Source organism: Lathamus discolor, chromosome Z (genome assembly GCF_037157495.1).
Source record: "Lathamus discolor isolate bLatDis1 chromosome Z, bLatDis1.hap1, whole genome shotgun sequence".
Taxonomy (NCBI): domain Eukaryota; kingdom Metazoa; phylum Chordata; class Aves; order Psittaciformes; family Psittacidae; genus Lathamus; species Lathamus discolor.
In genome coordinates, this window is record NC_088909.1 from 20,462,866 (window position 1) to 20,484,014 (window position 21,149).

The following is a 21,149-nucleotide window of genomic DNA, read 5'->3' on the forward strand; positions in this document are numbered from 1 at the left end:
AAATGTATCCTGAAGAATTTGCTGAAATACAGAAAAATAAAACAACCCTGGATTTCTAACAGCCTGTACTAGAATCTTAATGGCAACAAGTAAAGACTGCTGCACGCAGGACTAAAATTTAACTATTATTTGCAGGGGGTTGCTGTATATAAGCAGTTAAAATTATTAAAGATTTTAAACCCCTGTATTTTTCCTCCCTTTATTATTCTTCTGCTACTTTTCCCGACAGTCTATAAATAAAGCTGTGCATATAACTTAATTTCTCAGAAAGATCTTTGATTTAGTGGGACCCTAATCAAAACACTGTACCTGCCAGGCTCAGGAGCCAGAGAAATACAATTTGCTTTTTTTGTTTGTTTTTTTATATCTAAGTTTTAAACTCTTAAGAGGCATTTCCTCCCCCCTTATGGAAACCTATCAACTTAAACATACCTAGATACAGGTGGCAATGTTAAAGGTGATTCAAGATACAGCTTGAAGTATTAGCTTATGGCATTTCACAGCAAAAAAAAAAAAAATCTCAACTTCTGCAGTAAGTTTATTCAAGAACACCAACATCATAAAAAATCTATTTTAGCTCTCTACAGCAGAAGATGGTTTGATAACAAGTGATAGCATTCCCTTTGTATATTCCAAGATGAAAGAATGCCCTCCAATTCTTAACTAGAAAACCATCTCAGGAAATACTTGATACAATTTTCAACTTCACAGTAAAACCTGATGGTCTGGTAGTACGTACTGTGGCCTATTTTTACGTATGCTTATACAAGTCACCTATTTTTACTAGGAGTATCACTGAAGTTTTAGAAAATGCTACTTAAAATTTAGATGCAACAGATCCATTTTCACAATTCTAAGTAATAAAAACATCCCTGTATGGACTTACATGAAAAATACTTTTGTAAGTAGTACCAGAGCTGTGACAAACCCCCCCTCAACATGCATTCTGTTGTACAGAAATACTACAGTGACAGTTGGTATCTAAAACATCAAATAAAGAACAGCAATCTTCTTTCTTTAGTGAAGAGACAGAATTTAAAAGTCACATTGAGAAAACGTGATATTCTTATGGTTTTCTGGTGGTTGGTTGTTACGTTTTTCTTGTGTAGTTAGCTCAACTATGTAATCATGACTCCTTTTCACAAGCAGATTTACGTTTCTTTAAATTATGCAGGTTACTATTTCACAGTTAACTAAAAACAAGTCTGTAACCAAGAATAGATACAAAGCATGTCAGAGTAAATGCAATTCAAATCTGTGAAGACTACAGCATTTTATTCCTGGATTAAGATCACTGGTCAGTACTTATGCTTAGAAGCTAGCAAAGAAAAATTCTAAAATGCTACTGCGCAGAAATTTTATTCATCATTTAATAACATGTAAGTCCACAGTTCATAGTTCCAAAATACTGGAATTGCAATTGCAGAGAACATTCAGTACACTTGATCAAAACCACCAAAAATAATCCCAATACAAAGTAAAAAGTGGCTTCTTGTTACCGCAGTGGTACTACAAAAGGTAGCTGCCTCCCAACATGAAACATGTTACAGGCTGTAACTCACTCCATTTGCCTTCAAAAAGACAAAATCAACTATGGAGTTGCAACTCAGAAACAACAAAAATGCAATGAGCACAATATAAGGATAATCTGAAAGACAAAAACATGCTGGGGTTTTTCCCCTATGAATCATAGAATCATAGAATAGTTAGGGTTGTTAAGGACCTCAAGATCATCTAGTTCCAACCCCCTGCCATGGGCAGGGACACCTCTCACTAAACCATCCCACACAAGGCTTCATCCAACCTGGCCTTGAACACTGCCAGGGATGGAGCACTCACAACCTCCCTGGGCAACCCATTCCAGTGTCTCACCACCCTAACAGGAAAGAATTTACTCCTTATATCCAATTTAAACTTCCCCTGTTTAAGTTTTAACCCATTACCTCTTGTCCTGTCACTACCGTCCCTGACAAAGAGACCCTCCTCAGCATCCCTATAGGCCCCCTTCAGGTACTGGAAGGCTGCTATGAGGTCTCCATGCAGCCTTCTCTTCTCCAGGCTGAACAGCCCCAACTTCCTCAGCCTGTCTTCATATGGGAGGTGCTCCAGTCCCCTGATCATCCTCGTGGCCCTCCTCTGGGCTTGTTCCAGCAGTTCCATGTCCTTTTTATGTTGAGGACACCAGAACTGCACACAATATTCCAGGTGAGGTCTCACAACAGGGTCTTTTATCAGTACATCTTTACCACTAGATTCTGCATCAGAGGAGATGGCTGGATTTTAAATCTACTCTCCTGAGATGGCACACATCAAAAAAGACCCAATTTTTCTTTCAACATTTAAAAAGAGCAATGTTTTTGCAGCTAAACATTGCCAGGTGACTTCCGTTGGTTTCCTGTTGCAAGTATACACGCATGTAACCAACAAATGCTTACGCTCACCAAACGAGGTAACCAACAGGGACAATACACGCAGATTTCTGCCACATTGACAGAGTATATTTTCCAGATGGAAATTTCAAAATTGGCTGGGAAATTGGTCTTTTTGAGCTTTCAGGAAATAGCACAGCAAAAATGAGTTGTAACTACAAACTCCAACAGACGGTTAGAAAGAGAAGCTTCTGAAACTTACCATTTACACACCATGATACCTGTGTGCAAATAAAAGATTAAACCTGAAAATTTGAGAGGCATGATGCAAATATACTAAACTAGAAAATACCATATTTTGATAACATGGGCAAGCAACTCAAAAACCATGCAGGAATTGACTAGAGCAAAAAGGCAAGGAAAGTTGCCTCGTCTGCCCCTAGGTTTTCATTAGGTTCTTGAGCACCATGACAGCCTCACTCTTTCCCCTTAAGCAGGATTCAAGTCTAGAAAACTGACATGAACATTTATTTAACAAGCAATGCCACATCAGGTCTTTAAATAATGCAAGTTTATAATTATTTTGTCTTTTGTACACCATAAAAACTACAAAGCTTTCATCACCCAGTAAAACTTCATAGTGTCTGTCATAATTATTCTGTAGAAAACTATCAGCTTCTGCACAGACACATCATTAGCAATGGCTGGGAATTTCCCTTATCAGAGCAATTAGCACTTTCAGGTATGTTCAATACCAATTTCTCCAAACAACAAAATCCTGACAAAAAAAAAAAAACCCCAAAACACCACAACACAAAAACCAACAGTCAGAAAGACACTGAATAATATAAATACAGTTTTGGTTAGCCAAAATGCAACAAGAATTCTCCCACCACAAGACCAGAAAAGGACAGAACCAACACTGTATGATCTGAAGGAGAGGTGAACTATTTTAATCCTTATGCACTATCTATTTTTATTCCCTGTAAACCAGCTACTGATTTTCTTCCTAGTTTAAAAAACGTATAGCTGACACAAGTTATACTTCCTCAGAAGTCTGGTTCTCAAATTCTACATATCAGAATAGAGCTTGAGGGAAAAAAAACAAAACCACCCCCCTCCCCCCCCCAAAAAAAAAACCAAAAAAACCAACCAAAAAAAAAACACCCACAAAAAAAACCAACCAACTTCAAACTGCTGCTGTGAATGCTTTGTCCAGGAAGCACTATCCTGTATATTTCATGTCTTGTTGTGAAACCTGCTGAAATGATAAGAAACATCAGCTTTCTGGTCTGCTGTAACTAAAATCCTGACGGTTTCTGCATCGAAAACCCACCAGGTTAGCAGGCTGTGCAAGCACATTGCAGAGTACTACACTCTGATTCCCCTAGTTGGCCTATGGACAAGAGATTATTGCCCACTGCCCCCTACCCAAGTGAAAATGCTTGCCATCAATATATTAAAAAATAAAAACAATAGAAAAAAACAGAGAAGCATGCAAGTTTAAAAGAAAACCTCAGATGCTTTTTAGTAGCATGAAAAAAAAATTACATACTATAGTTGTTTGTCTGGATGCCTTCCTGGCTTAGTTTTCCTATTCTTAAGCATTGTACTAGTTTCCCAAAAACAGAAGGTCCAATATTGCCTCTACTGAAGAATATAAGCTTCCCCTCCTCCTTTTTTTTTTTTTTTTCCCCAAGAATACACTCATCAGAAAGAAGCTAAAAAATTCTTCTTGTCACCTCTGGCCTGCTCTGTGGGGCAAATGCTGGCTATTCCTCAACTGCCATCAAAAGACAATTCATCAGGACATAAAAGCCCCCATCAAGTTTCAGATCTGGTTTCTTCCCTAAATTTCTGACCTGCTGAAGTATATGACAGACAACATTTGCCCTCAGTCACTGTATTTCAATTGAAAATTACATGCTTAATGACCCTTATTGTAAAAATTATGCCAGATTTAAGAACTTTTGTCACCTTCCATTGGTTTTATGTTCTGTATTTATGCTGAGATGAACAGATAGAACAAGTTGCATACCCAGAAGTCCCACAACATAGAGCTGCTGCCTCCAACTCTCCAAGCAAAGCATCTTACATAGAGAAAGAAGGTAGAAGTTCTGCATAGGCTCCTCAAGCAGCTACAATTTGGATCTCATATTCCAGTCCAGACATTACCACAACAGAAATTATATAGGCTTTCTGCTTAGATAAAACATCTGCAGCATCAGCTATTCCCCAAAATCATCTTCCTAGAATAGCAGTCTTGTGCAAGAGGTTTTTTGGCATATTATTGTCACAGTACGTATTTCACCAGGCCAACTTGTTAAACATCAAATTATGCAAGCCAATTAGCCCATTTTGTTACTTGTGCTTCGGACAATAAAGCTTGAAGAAGCATTTCATTAACAAATGTTTCATCATCTTATTATTTTTTTTAATATGAAACATTGAGTGATTTTCATGAAGAAACAGACATCCTCAACAGTGATGCTCTTACTTTCCTCATTCATTTATAAGAAGAGTAGAGAAGCATAATGTTAACAACTTTGCTTAGTAAGTGGAGATGGGTAAACAAACAAGAGGATTCAATAATCCAAATGTCTGGATAACTTCCAGTATCTATGCTGCAGAGATGTCAAGTACTGCTTTCATCCACACAGCACTGTCTTCATATAAAGCTGTCTCCCAAATGCAGTATTTAGCTAACTCTGGCTTTGTTCCTCTTCTCAGAAATTTCAGGATGACCACTCTATGATCCTATGATGGTATGAGCAAATTTAAAGCCTCATCTACAGAACTCCAATGAATGCATTCAAAAAAGCTCAACGTAATATATGAAGTATGACTGCATAACCGCTCTACAACGTGTAATAAAAGCTAATCAAAAGCAGGTTTACCAATGGCAGACCACAGAGTACTTCAGAAAGGGCTGATAGGTAGGCATTACAAACAGCACAGCTGTGCTATAAGTATTGCTCACAGTTTCAAAATGGCAACATCATGGCACACACTGTAATGCATGAACAAGGCTGCATGCAGCAACAAAAGTACCTGGAGAATGCGAAGAGTGAGAAGGTAACAGAAAAAAGGCTGTGGATATTTGTCGTATGAGAGATGTTTGGTGTGACTCACACTCTGGTGACAGAAGGCAACCTATGATAAATCACTCTTCAGCAACAATTGTCCAAATCTCAGACAGTGGCTGCTTGCCAGCAGAGGACAACATGTACCTAATCACCTACAACCTCCTAAGATTTCTCTTCCCAAAATCCAAGTTCCCAACTCTTAATAGTACCTAAACTGGATGCATCTCCCAGTTTTTAGAGGAAGTGAGAAAAGATACTTATAACTACCCTGCTTCAAATAGAGTTTCAATTAAATAGATACCCTCTGTGCAACAGCAGGTCATAATGAATAACAGGTCAAAGTATCTAGGCAAAACAAGAAAGTTTCACTCTCCTCTGAAACAGGAACATAAAGCAATGAAGTATCTGGAAAACAAGAAAAAAGAAACCGAGCAGACTCTACTATGTAAAATGGCTCTTAAGCACAAATACAGTAATAAAATAAAGAATTACAAGCAGTTACAGAAAAGTAGTATTTTACACAAACTGTACAGATGATCCTGGAAGAAAACTGACTGAGGAGACCACCAAGGAAAGTGGATTCTCCTCTTTATCCAAGTCTTTCCAGGACTCCCACCACACCACTCCAAGAAAAAAAATTAAGCTATTCAGCCAGGCTGGGTACAAACAGAGTACAAGGCCAAGCCCATTCATGTGCTACCCGAATAACTGTACACCAACTTTCTTACTTAAACTTTACAGAAAAAGCCTGAGAAAGACAAAAAGGAATGACAGGGATGTGGCAACATCACTTCACTTGGCTCAAGCAGCCAAAGACACTTCAAAGGCCAGAGCGCACAGTTCAGCAGATGGTGTGCCTTCACTGACCACCAGCTGCTCTTCACAGAAGAATCTCTCTCAGCTACCACAATGCTCTGGGGCTGTGCAGTCATCAGGCAGACCTGAGTAGGAGGATACTCCACATTCCCAAAGCAAGATGAAACTAAACCACTAGGACTTCTGTATCATTCTGCTAGCACGAAGGGAGAGAACAGCAGGTGAGCGTGATAAAAATCTGCTCCCAAAATATCATTATCGTGACCCACCAGTGCATTAAGGGACCAGCTAAAAATCAGTCGACGACTGCGCACAGCTATGCAATAAACTTCAACTCAACTTCAAATCTGGAAGAGAAACTGTTTATGAGCAGGACAACTCCTGCAACACAAAATGTCCTTACCAGATGCCCTTGCATGTCCACCTTAAGAGACAATACACAAACACTGCCAGGACACCCCTTGAAGGTTGACATTTGCTAGTTTTTCAACTAAGTTACATCCCATATGCCTCCACCACCTACAAACAACTGGGTGAACTTCTGTTACATAATGCCCAGCTCTGAGTTGTAACACTGTTTCCTGAAGTGCTTTAAAGAGAGACCTTCATAATAATTTGAAGGAGCATTAAATTACTACAGACAAATAAAATGATGAAGTCTTGATAACTGTTAAGATCACATGAATCTCAAAGCAAAGATCATTTGCCCTATGTTGTGGCACCCCACAGAATGATCTTTAATTAATATTATGGCTCTAGCACACTTTTTTGCTTAATCTCCTAAATCCCTAACACCACTGATCTGGAAAAAAATTAAATTCAAATCCTGTATATCCAGAGATACAGCAGACTGCAGGGAACACATACAAATAACTGCTAACTCTGAGAACACTTTAAATGGTGACAGTGCAAAAACCCCAAATACAGGTGGACTGAAATTACAGAAGGATAATATAGAAGAATAATTCTACCAAGGAATCTGGTTCTTTAGCACTACAGTGAGGGTAAAATGGGTGCTGAAACTGTAAATCTGCTTCCCAGACACCCATACCCAATTTTTAAAAGTAAGCACACCTAAAGCAAAAAGAAAGCTTCTACTCCAACTTCGTTCAAATGACAGTGTTTCACATAACATTGGTGGGGCTAAAGAAAGTAAAGAAAATAAAACTTCCGATTCAATACAGATTAGCACTAATACTCGGATTATTTCTCATAAATTAAACCTTATTTTCCAATAAAATTCCACTGCATACATGTTTGACTGGAAACTGCATTTGCTCAGAGAATAGAGCAGCCAAAACACCAACCCAATAAATCTATGAAAATTTATTGATAAGGTCAGGAAATAAAAAAAAGTTGATTTGGGGACATGCCATATCTATCAAATCTCTAGTGAGAAAAGAGGACACAAGTGGAAAATTGGTGCTGTTGGCTGCCATTTAAATACAGTTTTTATTCAAATACCATTCAAGCACCTTTCTTTATCATTACATTTCTGTAACTGCTGTAACATCTGCAGCACAGAGATTTCTCAGTTTTTTAGACTCATTCAAGCACCTAACACTAAATTACAGCAAAATATAATCTAGTTACAACAAAAAACTGAACAAGTGAAAACTCAGCTTCTTCAGGAAGAAAGATGAACCCTGTAAATCTTTACGGCCAAAATATTTCTAGTGAGTAGAAATCCTAGCTACATCACACATGTGCCATACCAGGCACCCCGAATCAATTTCAATCATGTCTGATGTACTTTCCTCCAGAGTTGTGGCGTTCACAGCATATTATACTGAAATAAGCCTGTGTTGAAAAGCCTGGTTTATGAGCAGCTGCACTGAACAGCAGACAGGAAGCTAAGCTGCATTAGGAGTGAGATGGAGAGCAGTGTTATAAATGGGAGGGGAAGTAAAACAACTTCACACACTTCATCAGCCTAATGACTGGTATTTAAACAGTAAAAAAAAAAAAAAAATCTGAGAAAGGAATACCTTTCTTTCAGGTAGGAAAGATAAAAGCTGTATAAACATCTCAACAAATGAAAACTGGGACATGTTATCTTACTGCAAGAAGTATACAAAATGAGCTGTGCAAAGAAAAGTTGATCATGCAGTTCTCAACAAAACAAGGGGACTTTCAGTAAAATCAAATTTTGAGAAGCACTGAAGGCCACACACACGGTTCAGCCTGAAATTCATGTAGTTTCAGCATAAAACTGAAGTAAAAAGTCAAGAACTTAATTAAGCAGAATAAAAGCCAGTCTAAGTTATTAATGGTATCAGAAAACCAAGGTGAAAATAAAGCTCTCCGTTTCGTTCCAGGGTTCAATTATGGGATATTTCAGGCAATACATCAGATTACTACACTGTCTGCCTCTGAATTTCTTAACATTATCTATTCATTAAATCTTAAAACAAACAAACCAACCAACCACCAAAAAAACAATAACCAAAAAACCCAGAAAACCCAACCAACAACCCACTTAACAAACAATCAAAAAAACGCTTAAATACACCACAAACTGGACACTGGCAGACAACAAAGGATCAGGAAGCCTTGGTATGGTTTGGATATCCAAAGGACATACACTGAATTGGCTGCACCCTCCACACACCCACAATCACAAGAAAATGTTACGTTTTATCATTTTTACATATCTAGGGACCTGGTTTTAGTTCTACTTTTGCTATGACATAAAAATTGCTCAAAGACAATTAAACTTACTACAGGTCAAAGACAGCAAAGAATGTTAAAATTGTCCCCCCACCTAAAAAAGTTTAAGCTTGATTTTAAAGCGAGCTGAAACATTCTCTTGAATTAATGAACAACGGATACCCACTACAGGCCTACCCACCCACTGTGAACATCAAATGCATCAAATTAAAAGGCAAATTAAGCATACGAAAACCCCCTCAGTTAAGAAATATCAGAACGAGAAACCTCAAGCCTGCGAAGCAGTATTCACAAAATCCTTTCACATGGATTCACAAGGGTGTGTCTCTTCCCACAATTCAATCACTTTGAGAAGCAGTTCTAAGAGATGCCACATTGGTGGCTTTGTCAATTTTTGTACAAAACTGCTTAGGCACAATAGTGACATACTTCAACTCTAGAAAAACTATTCTGAGCCATCATTTGCTCAGCCAAACACTGAATGAGAATTCCAGAACAAAAATACTCTAGGGTTGTGAATTTTATCTACATTCTAGATCTCAGACTAATGCTTAAAATAATAATTGACAGCTCTCCCCATAGATTTTTTTTTTAATTCATATAATTAAAAACATGCCTTGTTGGCTTAAATCCAGTGATGAACAAACACACATTATGTGCTACCTCATGAATCAAAGCCAATAAAACAATGTTGCACAGAGCTACAAAAATCACACTGTGTTAAGAGACGGCTGGAGCCTATGAAAGAAATTCTTAATAAAGCCAAACACCAAAAATCCACAGTACACAAAATCTGAGGACAATTCATATGAAACAACTGTTTCTGTTGATAACATAAGAAACACTCTCTCATCCTGCTTACTCCTCTTCTGAAGCTCTAGGAGTAGCTTACTCCCAGACAAGTTTAATTCTGCGCAGAGGAAGCCTGCATTCATATGTGATTGACACTAGTAAAGTTTCATTACAATGGTGAATTTGTGATTTGTTCATTCTGGTGCATAACACTGCTCCCATTTATTAGTTTGTCCACCTCGAGCCTCATTCTGATAAATTCTTCTAAACATTTTAGCAAAGCACTCTAGAATTTACTGTAAACACGCACAAAACATGGAGTGGCATTCATTGGTGAGGCTTATGTTCTATTTTAATACACAGCATACCTACCATGCTCTTACATGATTGAGACAACACAAGAAAATGGATGAAGTAGTTTCAGTACTTTAAGAATTCATTCAGAGAAAACAAAGTTAAAAAAAAAAAATCGTAGGAGTAAATAAAATTAGTTTTGAACTGGCAAGGAGAGAGACTTCAGTCTTACACATTACAAGAAAACTTCCTCATTCAATCATGAGCCAGAACCAATATTTTTCAGTCAGAGCCAGATTCAATTCAGTTTCCCCAGCAAAGCAGTCAGTACCCAGCATAGCCAACTTCACTACTCCTCCCCCAGTTTGTCAAACTTCTGCAAGCCTCACAAGCCTCACAGGACTAAATTGAAAACAATTTTTTTCAAAAAAGCTCATTAACTTGAATTCCAAATGCCATAACTGCCCTCAGGATTTTTTTTTCTTCCAATCAACTTTTCCCCCTATAGGAAATATTCATCTTCCACCTAGAAGCATTTAAAAGACCCAATACGCCATTAAACCTGAATATGCTTCAAATATTTCCTCCAGCCCAGTAGGTTTGGTAGCATTAGCTGTTATTTGTTACAAGAGGGGGTAAAAAATATTTTGTAAAAGCAAGAATTCTGTGGTCTATTAAAAATCGTTAAATAAAAAATTATACAGAAATTAACTTGAAATAGAAAGGCTGTGGGGCCTTAACTGCTGATCCCAAACTACTGGGGTCTGCAGAAAGTCTCCTACTGAATTCAGCGATCTTTGGTTCAGTCCCAAAGCATCCACAGCAGCACAGATAAAAGACAGCATCTGCTTTTTAAAGATATGTTTTTCCTGTAGAACAAAAGCAGCTGCAAGTGATTTCAGTAACTTCATTCTGATGAGACTAAGCAAGCTTTCTGGCTTTAAATCTAATACAGCTTCACAGTAACCATCATTGTCATCAGGGAATTCTAGCTTTCGATATTAATCTACGGGACAATCAGCTTAGGAAAAAGAATAATAATTCAGAAATCAATTCTGAAAGCAATGCTGCTTCTATGTTATAGCTCACAGGGAAACTGAGAAAGAAAACACTTCATTACATTAAGCAACATGGTGAATGCTTGCTGTAGCTACTGGCAACTTAAGACCCGAGGAAGTAACCTATTCAAAGTGCAAATTTTTATGACTCTACCACAATTCATTGTCAAAAATCTAATTCCTGGACTGTTTCTGAAACACCTACTCCACACCAAATTTAAGTTGTTCCCCAATATTTTGTTGCAGCACGACCACAGAAATAAAGTTCTGTTCCTCAAAATAGTAAAAAGTTACCAGGACTCGCCATGTGCTTCCCTCCAGAAATATTAACATGCTCTAAAACTAAGCAATACCAGATTTTACCCAGCTTTCATCTGTACTCATGAGACTACCTTCATGCACTGAGGTGTGAAACATTAGTGATTTTGGATCATACATGTGGTCCATACTAATAAGATCATGAGTCCAACACAGACATTTCTTTCACTCATAACAATTTCCTTCTTACCTTGCCTCCTTCTCTTTCAAAGTCGACATATTCCCGGGTTGGTGTCTGTCGCTGCTCCCCCTGCCAGCTGGCCGGAAAAAACTGGAGAGACAGATTGGTTCCTGTGGCCACAAAAGCCTTTTAGAAAAATCAATACAAACAGGATCAGGGAGCAAGACATTACATAAATTATGCAGGCAGTCATTTATTTTTACATCAGTTTGTGTCTTAAGCCAGGCAGCATAGAGAATACTCAGAGTCAAAAACATGCACTCATCATTTTTCTTAAGTTACAAACATCTGATTCCATTTTGACAACATCTGCCATTGGCTGCTTTCAATATAAAATACAACACAGAATCAATATTTCTTTCAAATCAGTTTTGCTGACATTAGAATCTGTCCTTTCGGTTCTGTCTGGATACCCTGCCCCAACTTAGTCCCTGCAATACTAAAAATTGCCCATGCTTTTCAAAGAGCCTGCATATCTCTAAAAGAAGTACTGCTGAAGGAAAATGAACTCCTGAGACTTGTTACCCGGGACAACTCTTTTTGAAAAGAAAGGACAGTTTCCCTTCATAATCTACCTGTACCTATGTAAGCACTTAACTGAAAGGTAAATATTCCTATTTTGTCATCTACAGGCAAGCAGCATCAATACACAGCTCAATTGAACTTCACAGGATGAAGCCCTCTTGCCACATTAGGACACCAGTGATATCCAAATCAGCAGATGCTGTGTCAGTGAGAAAAGGCAACCAAAGGAATTCTCGGCTTCAGCCCTTTGTAAAATCATTAAAGGGACTGACTTAACCATATAAGAAGCATAAGCTGCTTTCAAGTAAGTAATTTTCTATGGTATCAAATGAAAATAAGATTCAGTTTTTTTTATTTGTAATCCTAACCCCAAGCCATGAAGAGTATGTAAGTTTCTAGGCATTATTTCAATTAAAAAAAAAAAAAATATTTCTCCAAGTAGAAGTCAGGTTCACAGTATTTATACCCTTCTCTGGCACACACAGTTATGTCCTCTAAGCATGTGAATACTCAAGCATGCTCCCGGAATATAACTCTGTTCGAAATCCCAGGGTTAAATGTAATTTCTTGCAACCAAATAACTGCACTGATTACCATGACTGCTTTGATTTAAATGGTCATTAATCCAGAATACAGTTTTTCTTAAAAGCTGTACAAATCCTGCTGTAATAGTTGGAATCTCCTGACAAACACATTCTTTTCAAGCAACCCTGAATCAGTAACTTTCTGGTGTAACTATACTGCTACCTACGACACAATAGCTCTACATTATTTGAGATAGTTCCGGTCACATACTGCAATGCTGTCTCTCTTAGGATTAATACCTCCCATTTTGAAAATAGAAGAGTTTTTGTCTTGACTTTTTGCCCTCCACCTAGGGAGACTAATGCTCTGCAATCAGGTTCCCTTCCAGATGATCCTTAAAAGCAGATTTTTTTTTCTTTCTTTTTCTTCCAATCTCCTGTTAAGCACATTCTCAATGTCACTAAAGTTGTCTATCAGTCCTAGTAATACTGGGGGGGGGGAATACTGTATGGGTATATTAGCGTTTGTTTGCCCTACACGATACAAAACCAAGCATTTCAATCAGTGTAACAGAAGCTTCATCGAGGATAAGCTTGCACAAATAGGAAGCATCAGAACTGCGAGACCACAGACGGTCAGTATCAGGCTGACTAGCTTGGATTATCCTTTTACATATCAACAAAAAAGTTATACCTATACCTACCTCCAAATGTTTTTGACTCTTATGTTATCACCACTTAGCCTGTTCAAGAACTACCTTCCCACCTCCAAGCATCTTCAGCAAATACACATCTATCCTCCTTAATTCATAAGGTTTAAAATGCCCAGCAGTGAGATCTTGGAGTACAAAGCAGCTAACCACTGCAGGCCTCTGAACCGCTCCGATTTCTTCAGGCCCCAAGGGTACTATATTTGCTTTCTGGGAAACCAAGCAAGACTGTGAAGTGCCCATGCCTCCCTGCTTCCACCCCCCAACTTGTGCTAGAAGGCTAAGAAAAAACATGGGAAAAATATCAGAGAACAAAAGTATACGAATTCCCACATCCCCATGGAGTCACGCAAGCAACATTTAAGCCACAGACTATCTAAAAAGCTATGTAGATATTTATTCTCTGCATTTGTGAAGCCTGTTCCCTGTCTTGGAACAGATAAAACCATCCAATTAAAATGCCCAAGTTCTTCTCAAATCAAAACCCTGGATCAATGCCAAAAAACTTGAGAACAGTCTTGCTAGTAACCATACAGGACTACCCCAACCCAACAATTTCATTCTAGTACCAAGTAAATTAAAAAAAAAAAAAAAAAAAGAAGATAAATAATTTAAAAAAATGATTACACCACAAGTTTGGGCTTAAACCTGAAAGTAAAAAAAATTATAATTTTCTATACTGAGCCTTTTAAAGCTCAGTCTGAAATGCAATCATACACACATATGCCTCACATTTTGCAAAATCCTTATCAGGTGGTACAAGGGTGATCTAACCCACATACTGGCAACATAGATACTAGCACCTTCCGCACAAAAAGCTAGTTAGGAAGTCTCCCAAAACAAACTGGACATGTAAGTTATTTTTAGGTTATCAAAGCAATACCAGTAAGCCTGAAATCTTACTTAAAATTTTGCAGTAATACTGGTAATTATTTTCCTTATTCAATCGTTATTTGACAGAAGTAGCCAACAACCTACTGGTGGTTCTACATTAAATCAATAAGCTGTTCTCTGCATTTTTTTGCTGCTTGAAAATATGTTAAGGTCCTCTGCAAAGGCTCCCTTTGGAGATTAAAGAATAAATTCTTGATGTCTGGAAAAACCATTCAAGACTGAAAAAAGTAAAATAGCTAGCTCTTTTTTAACATTAGTCATTACACACACTACATTTCTTAATAAACCTGACTACTTATGCCCTGTTCACAAACTAAAACCAGATGTTTCAGATCAAGAAACTGAGATGCTGTTTTATAATTAAGTAGAAGTAAAAATACACAGAATAGGTATTGCTTCCAAGGGATGAAGTTTTGGCTAAGAAAGACGGCAGCCAAGTACAGAGGTGAAGCTATGGTGATTTCCCATTTACATAAAGTAACTATGTAAGCCTGTATTAGAAACCTCGGTTATAACCTACATGTCCATTTATTTATTTTTTAGGGAAGGACTAGTGTATGCCACATAATTTCACCTCCTCATGAACTTTAAATACTAGCGAATGACGTTTTCCTTACCTACCCATTGTTTCCCTGGTGACTTTTCAAAGGAAGCAAACATGCATAATGCAAAACGAATGTAAAAAAAAAATAAAATAGCAAAATTAAGAGACAGGTTACAGGGGCCTCCTCACAAAGTAGTATCACAGGTTCTAAAACCACAGTCTAAGATTCAGCTAAAAATAAATTTACCCAGTAAAGGGTAAGCACGTACTTGAGTGTATATCCTTTTATTCACAAATGCAATGAACAAGATTACTTGCAGTAACTGGTATCCAACTGTATTTTCTGGGACGTACTAAGAATAATTTCATTGTGCATACGAGTAATTCCATCGTGCACTGACTAGCAATATCTACACCACATGAAATAAAAGAGTCATCATAAACCAAACTTGGTGAACGCAGGAGTTATTTTCTACGCAAAGGGAATTTTTGTCTTTTATAATATACTATAAATGAGAGGCTACTTCTTCATTTTATGAACAGCAAAGAGCTCAGAACTTAACAACGCTATGAAATACTGATTCTACAGAAGTAACGCCTATCAGAAATCAAACCAGGAAATAACTAGTCAGTTCTTGACTACTCTGGCCCATACTTTATCTCACTTAACCGGGAAGAAGGGAGCAGTCTGTAACTAACCTCAGTGAATGAGAGAAATGGGACTAAGCTTGCAAGTTTCAAAGCCTAATTTAAAAGCTTTTGACTTTTTTAAGGTCCCTTCCAACCCAAACTATTCTGTGATTCCATGATTTAGCTCACAGGCACAACAGACAGCCCAGTAGAGACTTTTAACTAGCGCCTCCTGAACAATATTATGCGTTTCTGAAAGCTGGTTTCTGGGGAAATTACCAAAAAAAAAAAAAGGGGGGGGTGAGGTGGGGGAGTACCGGGGTACCTGAATATTGAAATAAGCAGGTTACGACCTAACACGTGCAGGCAGCACCCCCAGCTCGCACCGGCGGGTGGCTCCGAGATGTTCCTCACCTGCCCATCACCTCCCTTCAACCCCCCCCAACCACATTTTCACTGCTGGGGACACGTTCCAGCGAAAAAAGTGCTCTTCTGAAGGGGAAACAAATGCTGCTTTCTAACGAAAAGCTCCCTTCCCTCGCCTTCTGAAGGGCGGCAGATGTGAATTTTTCTTTTCCTCGAGGAAAACTTTTAAGCGCGCGCACCGACCACCGTCGCTTCCCGCCGGTCCCGGCACTTCAGCTCGGGCTCCGAGAAGCGTTCCCCCCCCCGCCGCCTCCAAGGCTCCCTGCAACTCTTCATTCAGAATTCCACCCGAGGGAGGAAGGGCCCCGGGACGGCCGCTTTCCGCCCGCGGCTGCCCGGCGCCGGGCCCCGAGGGGAGCTCGGCGCCACTTACGATCTCGGAGCGGCCGTCGCGGCAGGCGTTCTGGAAGCGGGCCTGCCTCTCCTCGTGCGGCCGGTCCCTGAAGCCGGTGTATTTAATCTGCGGAGGACAGGGCGCGCAATCAGGAGGGGCCAATTGCGGCGATAAGAGAGCAGCGGAGTGCACAGACTGCGGCTCGCCGGGCCCGGCTCCCCGCAGAGGCAAGGCGAGGGGAGGGGAAGCGCGGAGCTGCCCCGGCCCCTCCGCGGAAACTTTCGCGGAGGGCAAGGAGGGAAGGCATGGGGGGGCTGTGAATGCGCGCTCGCCGCCGCCTCACCTCGCACTCTCGGCTCAGCTTCCTGAAGAACTCCTCATTCTCGAACTTGCTCCGCTGATCGGGGACAACCCGCGGCATCGTGGTGGGGCCGCCGGCTACCCGCCCGCCTGCCCCGTGCTCTCCCAGCCCCAGCGCTCGCCTCGCCCTTTGTTAGCCTCCTCCTCCTTCTCCTCTTCCCTCCCGCTGCCGCCGCCCCCCGACTTCCTCCCCCACCCGTAAACTCCGTCCCAACAGCCGCACCATTCACAACTCCAGCGCCAGCAGCGCGCATGCGCCGCCGCGCGCCGCCCTCCGAGGCGGGAAGCGGGCTGAGGGGTGAGTCAGTTCCCCCCCGCCCCTCAGCCTGAGGCGGGCGGTGACTCACCCCGCGGGGCTGCGGGCACGGGGGCTGTGGCTCCTCTTCGTCCGCTCCTCTGTGTTCACAGGGCTTGTCTCGATGGTTTCCGGCTTCCTGCTCCGGGGGGAGCTGCCTCAGAAGCATGGAATCGGTTGGGTTGGAAATGACTGTCCAGATCATCAAGTCCAGCCGTTGCCCCAGCACTGCCAAGGCCACCAGTAAACCATGCCGCTAAGGGCCTCGTCTGTACGGGGTGACACTTCAGGGATGGTGATTTCACCACTGCGCTGGGCAGCCTCTTCCAGTGCCTGACTGCCCTTTCAGAGATTGCTTCTAATCTCCAGTCTAAACCTCCCCTGCACAGCTTGAGGCCATTTCCTCTTGTCCTGTCACTTGTTACATGGGAGAAGAGACTGACTCCCATCTCAGCCAGGCCCTAGTTGTGAGGGAGCGATGTCCCCTCACAGTGTGGTCTTGGCTACCCCTGTACCAGCTGCCCCCACTTTTGGTGCCATGACCCCTCAGTCTCCGGTGATGGTGAGGGGGGACAGTGCTGGTGTCACACTGGCCTCTCAGGCTTCCTTCTAGGGTAGCACAGGCTGAGCCCAGCCCTGGAGTCAGCACAGGAAGGGCATCAAAGGTGTTGAAAGGCCTGGAGCACAAGAGTGATGAGGAGCTGGGCTGCAGGAACTGGGGCGTTTAGTCTGGAGAAGGGAAGACTCAGGGGTGACCTTATCACTCCCTACAGCTACCTGAAAGAATATGGAGCTGGGAGGAGGCTGGTCTCTTCTGTAAGTAATGAGTGGTAGGACAAGAGGAAATGGCCTCAAGCTGTACCAGGGGAGGTTTGTTTAGACTGGAGATCAGGAATAATTTCTTCATCAAAAGCGTGCTCAGGCACTGAAACAGGCTGCCGAGGGCAGTGGTGAAATCACATTCCTGGAAGTGTTCAAAACCCATGTAGATGAGCCTCCTTAGGGACATGGTTTACTGGTGGCCTTGGCAGTGCTGGGGTGACTGTTGGACTCAGTCTTAACTTTTCCATCATGGTTGGGTCTATGATTCCATGATGGCCTGGCTCAGCTCGAAGGGCAATTGCAGCATCCCACCACTGCTGGAGGTGCGCTGTCTGGCTGCCATCCCCAGCCCATCCATCCTGGGGGGCGCATCAGTCCCTTTGGCAGGACAGTGCAGGAACAGCAGGGACCCAGAGCCCGGGCCTGTTCCTTCCCTAGGAGAGCAGAACCACCACACCATCACACATCCAGGGGCACAGCAGGGCTGGCCTGAAAACTTGGTGTCAGCCCAGAGCAAAACATCCAGTGCTTTGCTTCACCAGTGCTTGCGAAGTTCACTTATCTGCGTGCTAAAAACACAGCACCAAGACATCAGACTCATCTCTTGATTCTTCATCTTCACAAATAGGCATTTTACAGCTGACTCAGCCGAAGAACACAGCAAGACATACATACCTCAGTTACTTTTTTCCTACAACCACTCCATGTTTCTCACAGCTCAGGAGCATCGTAGGGATAGCTGCACATGAAAAAACTAGCTGGGTATTACGATACCTATTGCCAATGTAAAAAAAAATATTAGAGCATATTAGATCTTTTGAGAAAGAAATGAGGTTTTCTGATCTCTCAGTATTACAATCTTAACTTTGAACATACTCATGTAAGTTTGAAGAGGGCAATGCTAAGGTTATCCAGAAGGCATGACTTGAATCCAGTATGAGCAAATTAATAATAAAAATAATAATAAGGGTGTTTTCTGATCCCTTAACTGATTGCATTCATACTTCATAAAAAATAGATTTTTCCCCCTAAATGTACAAAATATGGTATGAGAAGTTTAGCACATATCTGATCAATAGAAGCTGGCAGATTTGGCCAATAGCATTGTATGTGTTTAAGCTGTATCTCATGATTTTTATACATTACTAATGCAGATCCATGTGTAAATTCAGAAGTTAAGAGCACTGAAATAAGTGCTTTAAAAGCTCTTCTTCAGTACTAACCAAATTTGAAAAGAAAATCCACTGAGATTGAAAACAAAAAATGTTGTATATTACCTTGATTAGTTTAGATTAATACCAACCCTTAAGGAAAATTTTCCTGAATGTCAGGCACATTTAAAAGGTGCAAAAATAAGATATTAAAAAAAAAATAAAATCCATATCACTATCCATCTTACAGCAAGATCAATACCCAGATCATAGCCTGCAGGAGAACTGCCAAGTTCATAAGGTAGAAATCTGCTCTCTTAACCTCTGATAATCTTTCACTTCTTGCTAGTACATCACACGGTTCCCACCTCCTCATCCTCTCAGATTCACTGGGCCTTCTTTCAAACAAGAATTTGTAAAAAAAATTTAAAAAATAATAATAATTTACCAAGATGAAAAGTAAGTTTACCAAGATGAAAAGTAAGATGAGTGGTTGTAAAGCCCTAAAATAAGAGACAATCACCTAGTAAGTTTGGATTTTTGACCCTGGCATTTATTTTTCAAGATCTTTGGAAACAATATCAAATGTGGCTACTTTCCTCCAGGCAGCTCTTTGTTTAATGTTTGGTATGCTGAAGTTTTCATCTCTCCACAAAACTTTTCATTTTAAATAAAATTGAGTCAATATTATGGGAAAGTCTGTAACAGATACGACACTGCCTCTTGTTCATGGCGTTAGTTGGTCTGATGCAGAAACAGGATAGCTGGAAGGGGTGAGACAGAAAGCAGTGGCATGGTTTCAGATTATTCTTCTTAATCTCTGAAGTTTCTCTTCACTAAGCTGACAGACACACCAGAAAAATTCCTGCGCTGATGACCACCACCCCAGTGAAGGGAACTGATTCCTTTGTATTGTAACAGATACAACTGGCAGAAAATTATTTTAGGCCTGCTTTGTCGTCAGGGAAAGCTTGTGAAATTGGAGCAGCTCTTCCTCTCTCCACCCCATTCAGCCCCCAACATTTAACAAGGTCTTAAAGACAGAAGTTCCTGCTTTTTTGTTTGCTCTTAGCTAGTCAGAGGAGAGGCACACAAATTAACACAGCTGCTGCAAGAAAGGCGAGAGCATAATTTCCACAGTTATTTACCCTGTTTGGCCAGAGTCACTGGCCACCAGCCAGCCAGTCAACAGAGATCAGAAGCAGCTTCACAGGTGGTAGCTGGGGGACATGAGAGGGAAAGCCAAGGTTATCATGTTGGAGGTGGGGTACAAACTCGTCAGACTTCTGCAGCTCAAACTGTTGGGTTTTTTTTTTTTTTTTGCTTTTTGGCACTGTATCATCACTACACCAAAACAAGCTAGAAGCCTTTTTTTCCTGTGCATAACCAAATGCAACTGCCTCCAAAAGGTGTCTCAGAGCAATCTCTGCAAAGCCTTTTGGGGTGGTTCAGGCTGCTCAGATGTTAGTAGACTTACCCTAGTATTCAGGTCCTTGTTCTCTTGATTCATAAGGACATAAGCTGTTCATCAGGCCACTGAGTGAGTCACCTCCAGAAAAGAGAAATGCTCAAGCATGTAGGCATGCTACTTTCAAAGTGATTTCTCAGAACAGGCTCTTTTCCAAAATGAGATTTAACGTGTTTACAGTGCATGGGCAATTGAGGCAGAACGCCATTTAAAGATTTACAGATGGGATGTTTTTGAGAAAGGGAGCTTTCTTCAAGTGCCAAGTCCTGTATAGATTGCCCTTTCTACAACCATTCTCTACCATGCCTTTAAAACCTCTGCTTTCCCCTAGGTAGCGGTGTTTGATGAACAACTGCATGGCACCGATACTATATTGTTCTCTAGACTTCACACATGTGAGACACTAATAAGCAAGACTCCTGCGTATCCATTGATCTATGGCAGCTGCAGCATAATCAAACACCAGTGTTATGTATATACAAGCTACACTGTGATTATAGATCCATTAATAAACTGGTTGCAAGATATAATTATGCACATTAGGCGTGACATGCAATCCATTTACACAAGGTCTATACTTATGGGTTCTACAAAATTCAGGGAGAAAGCTAAGCAGGTGAATTGGCTTTTTTCCCCAGACTAATTTTCATTTCACTACTACCACAACCAGTGCTCCCAGCCAGAATATCCTTACTGAAGTCACCTCACCAGTGATGTGGGGTATTACTGATCAGTTTGTGGACACGCAGTCGCATGCAGACGCCACCCTGAAATGCTCCAACTCACCTCCAGAGCAGCCTTTTGTGTCTAGCCTGCATACATCAGCATAAGGATCTGTGTTATCTCAGGACTCCCAAAACAGCGCTATTAAGGATATGGGCA

General features: G+C 40.8%; 1 protein-coding gene across 4 annotated transcripts in view; it reads right to left on the reverse strand.

Annotated features, from left to right (window-relative positions):
* CBFB (core-binding factor subunit beta) overlaps positions 1 to 16,697 on the reverse strand; it is a 42,343-nt gene extending 25,646 nt beyond the window's left edge. The window contains exons 1-3 of one of the 4 annotated variants that reach the window (XM_065662106.1): positions 16,515 to 16,697; positions 16,211 to 16,297; positions 11,594 to 11,674 (exon numbers count right to left, since the gene is read on the reverse strand). In XM_065662106.1, the coding sequence (XP_065518178.1) occupies positions 11,594 to 11,674; positions 16,211 to 16,297; positions 16,515 to 16,592 (246 nt within the window). In that variant the 5' untranslated portion in view covers positions 16,593 to 16,697. Of the gene's footprint in view, positions 1 to 11,593; positions 11,711 to 16,210; positions 16,298 to 16,514 lie in introns of all 4 variants that reach the window. The other 3 variants (XM_065662105.1, XM_065662103.1, XM_065662107.1) reach the window with 3 other exon arrangements.
* Positions 16,698 to 21,149: the final 4,452 nt, after the last annotated feature.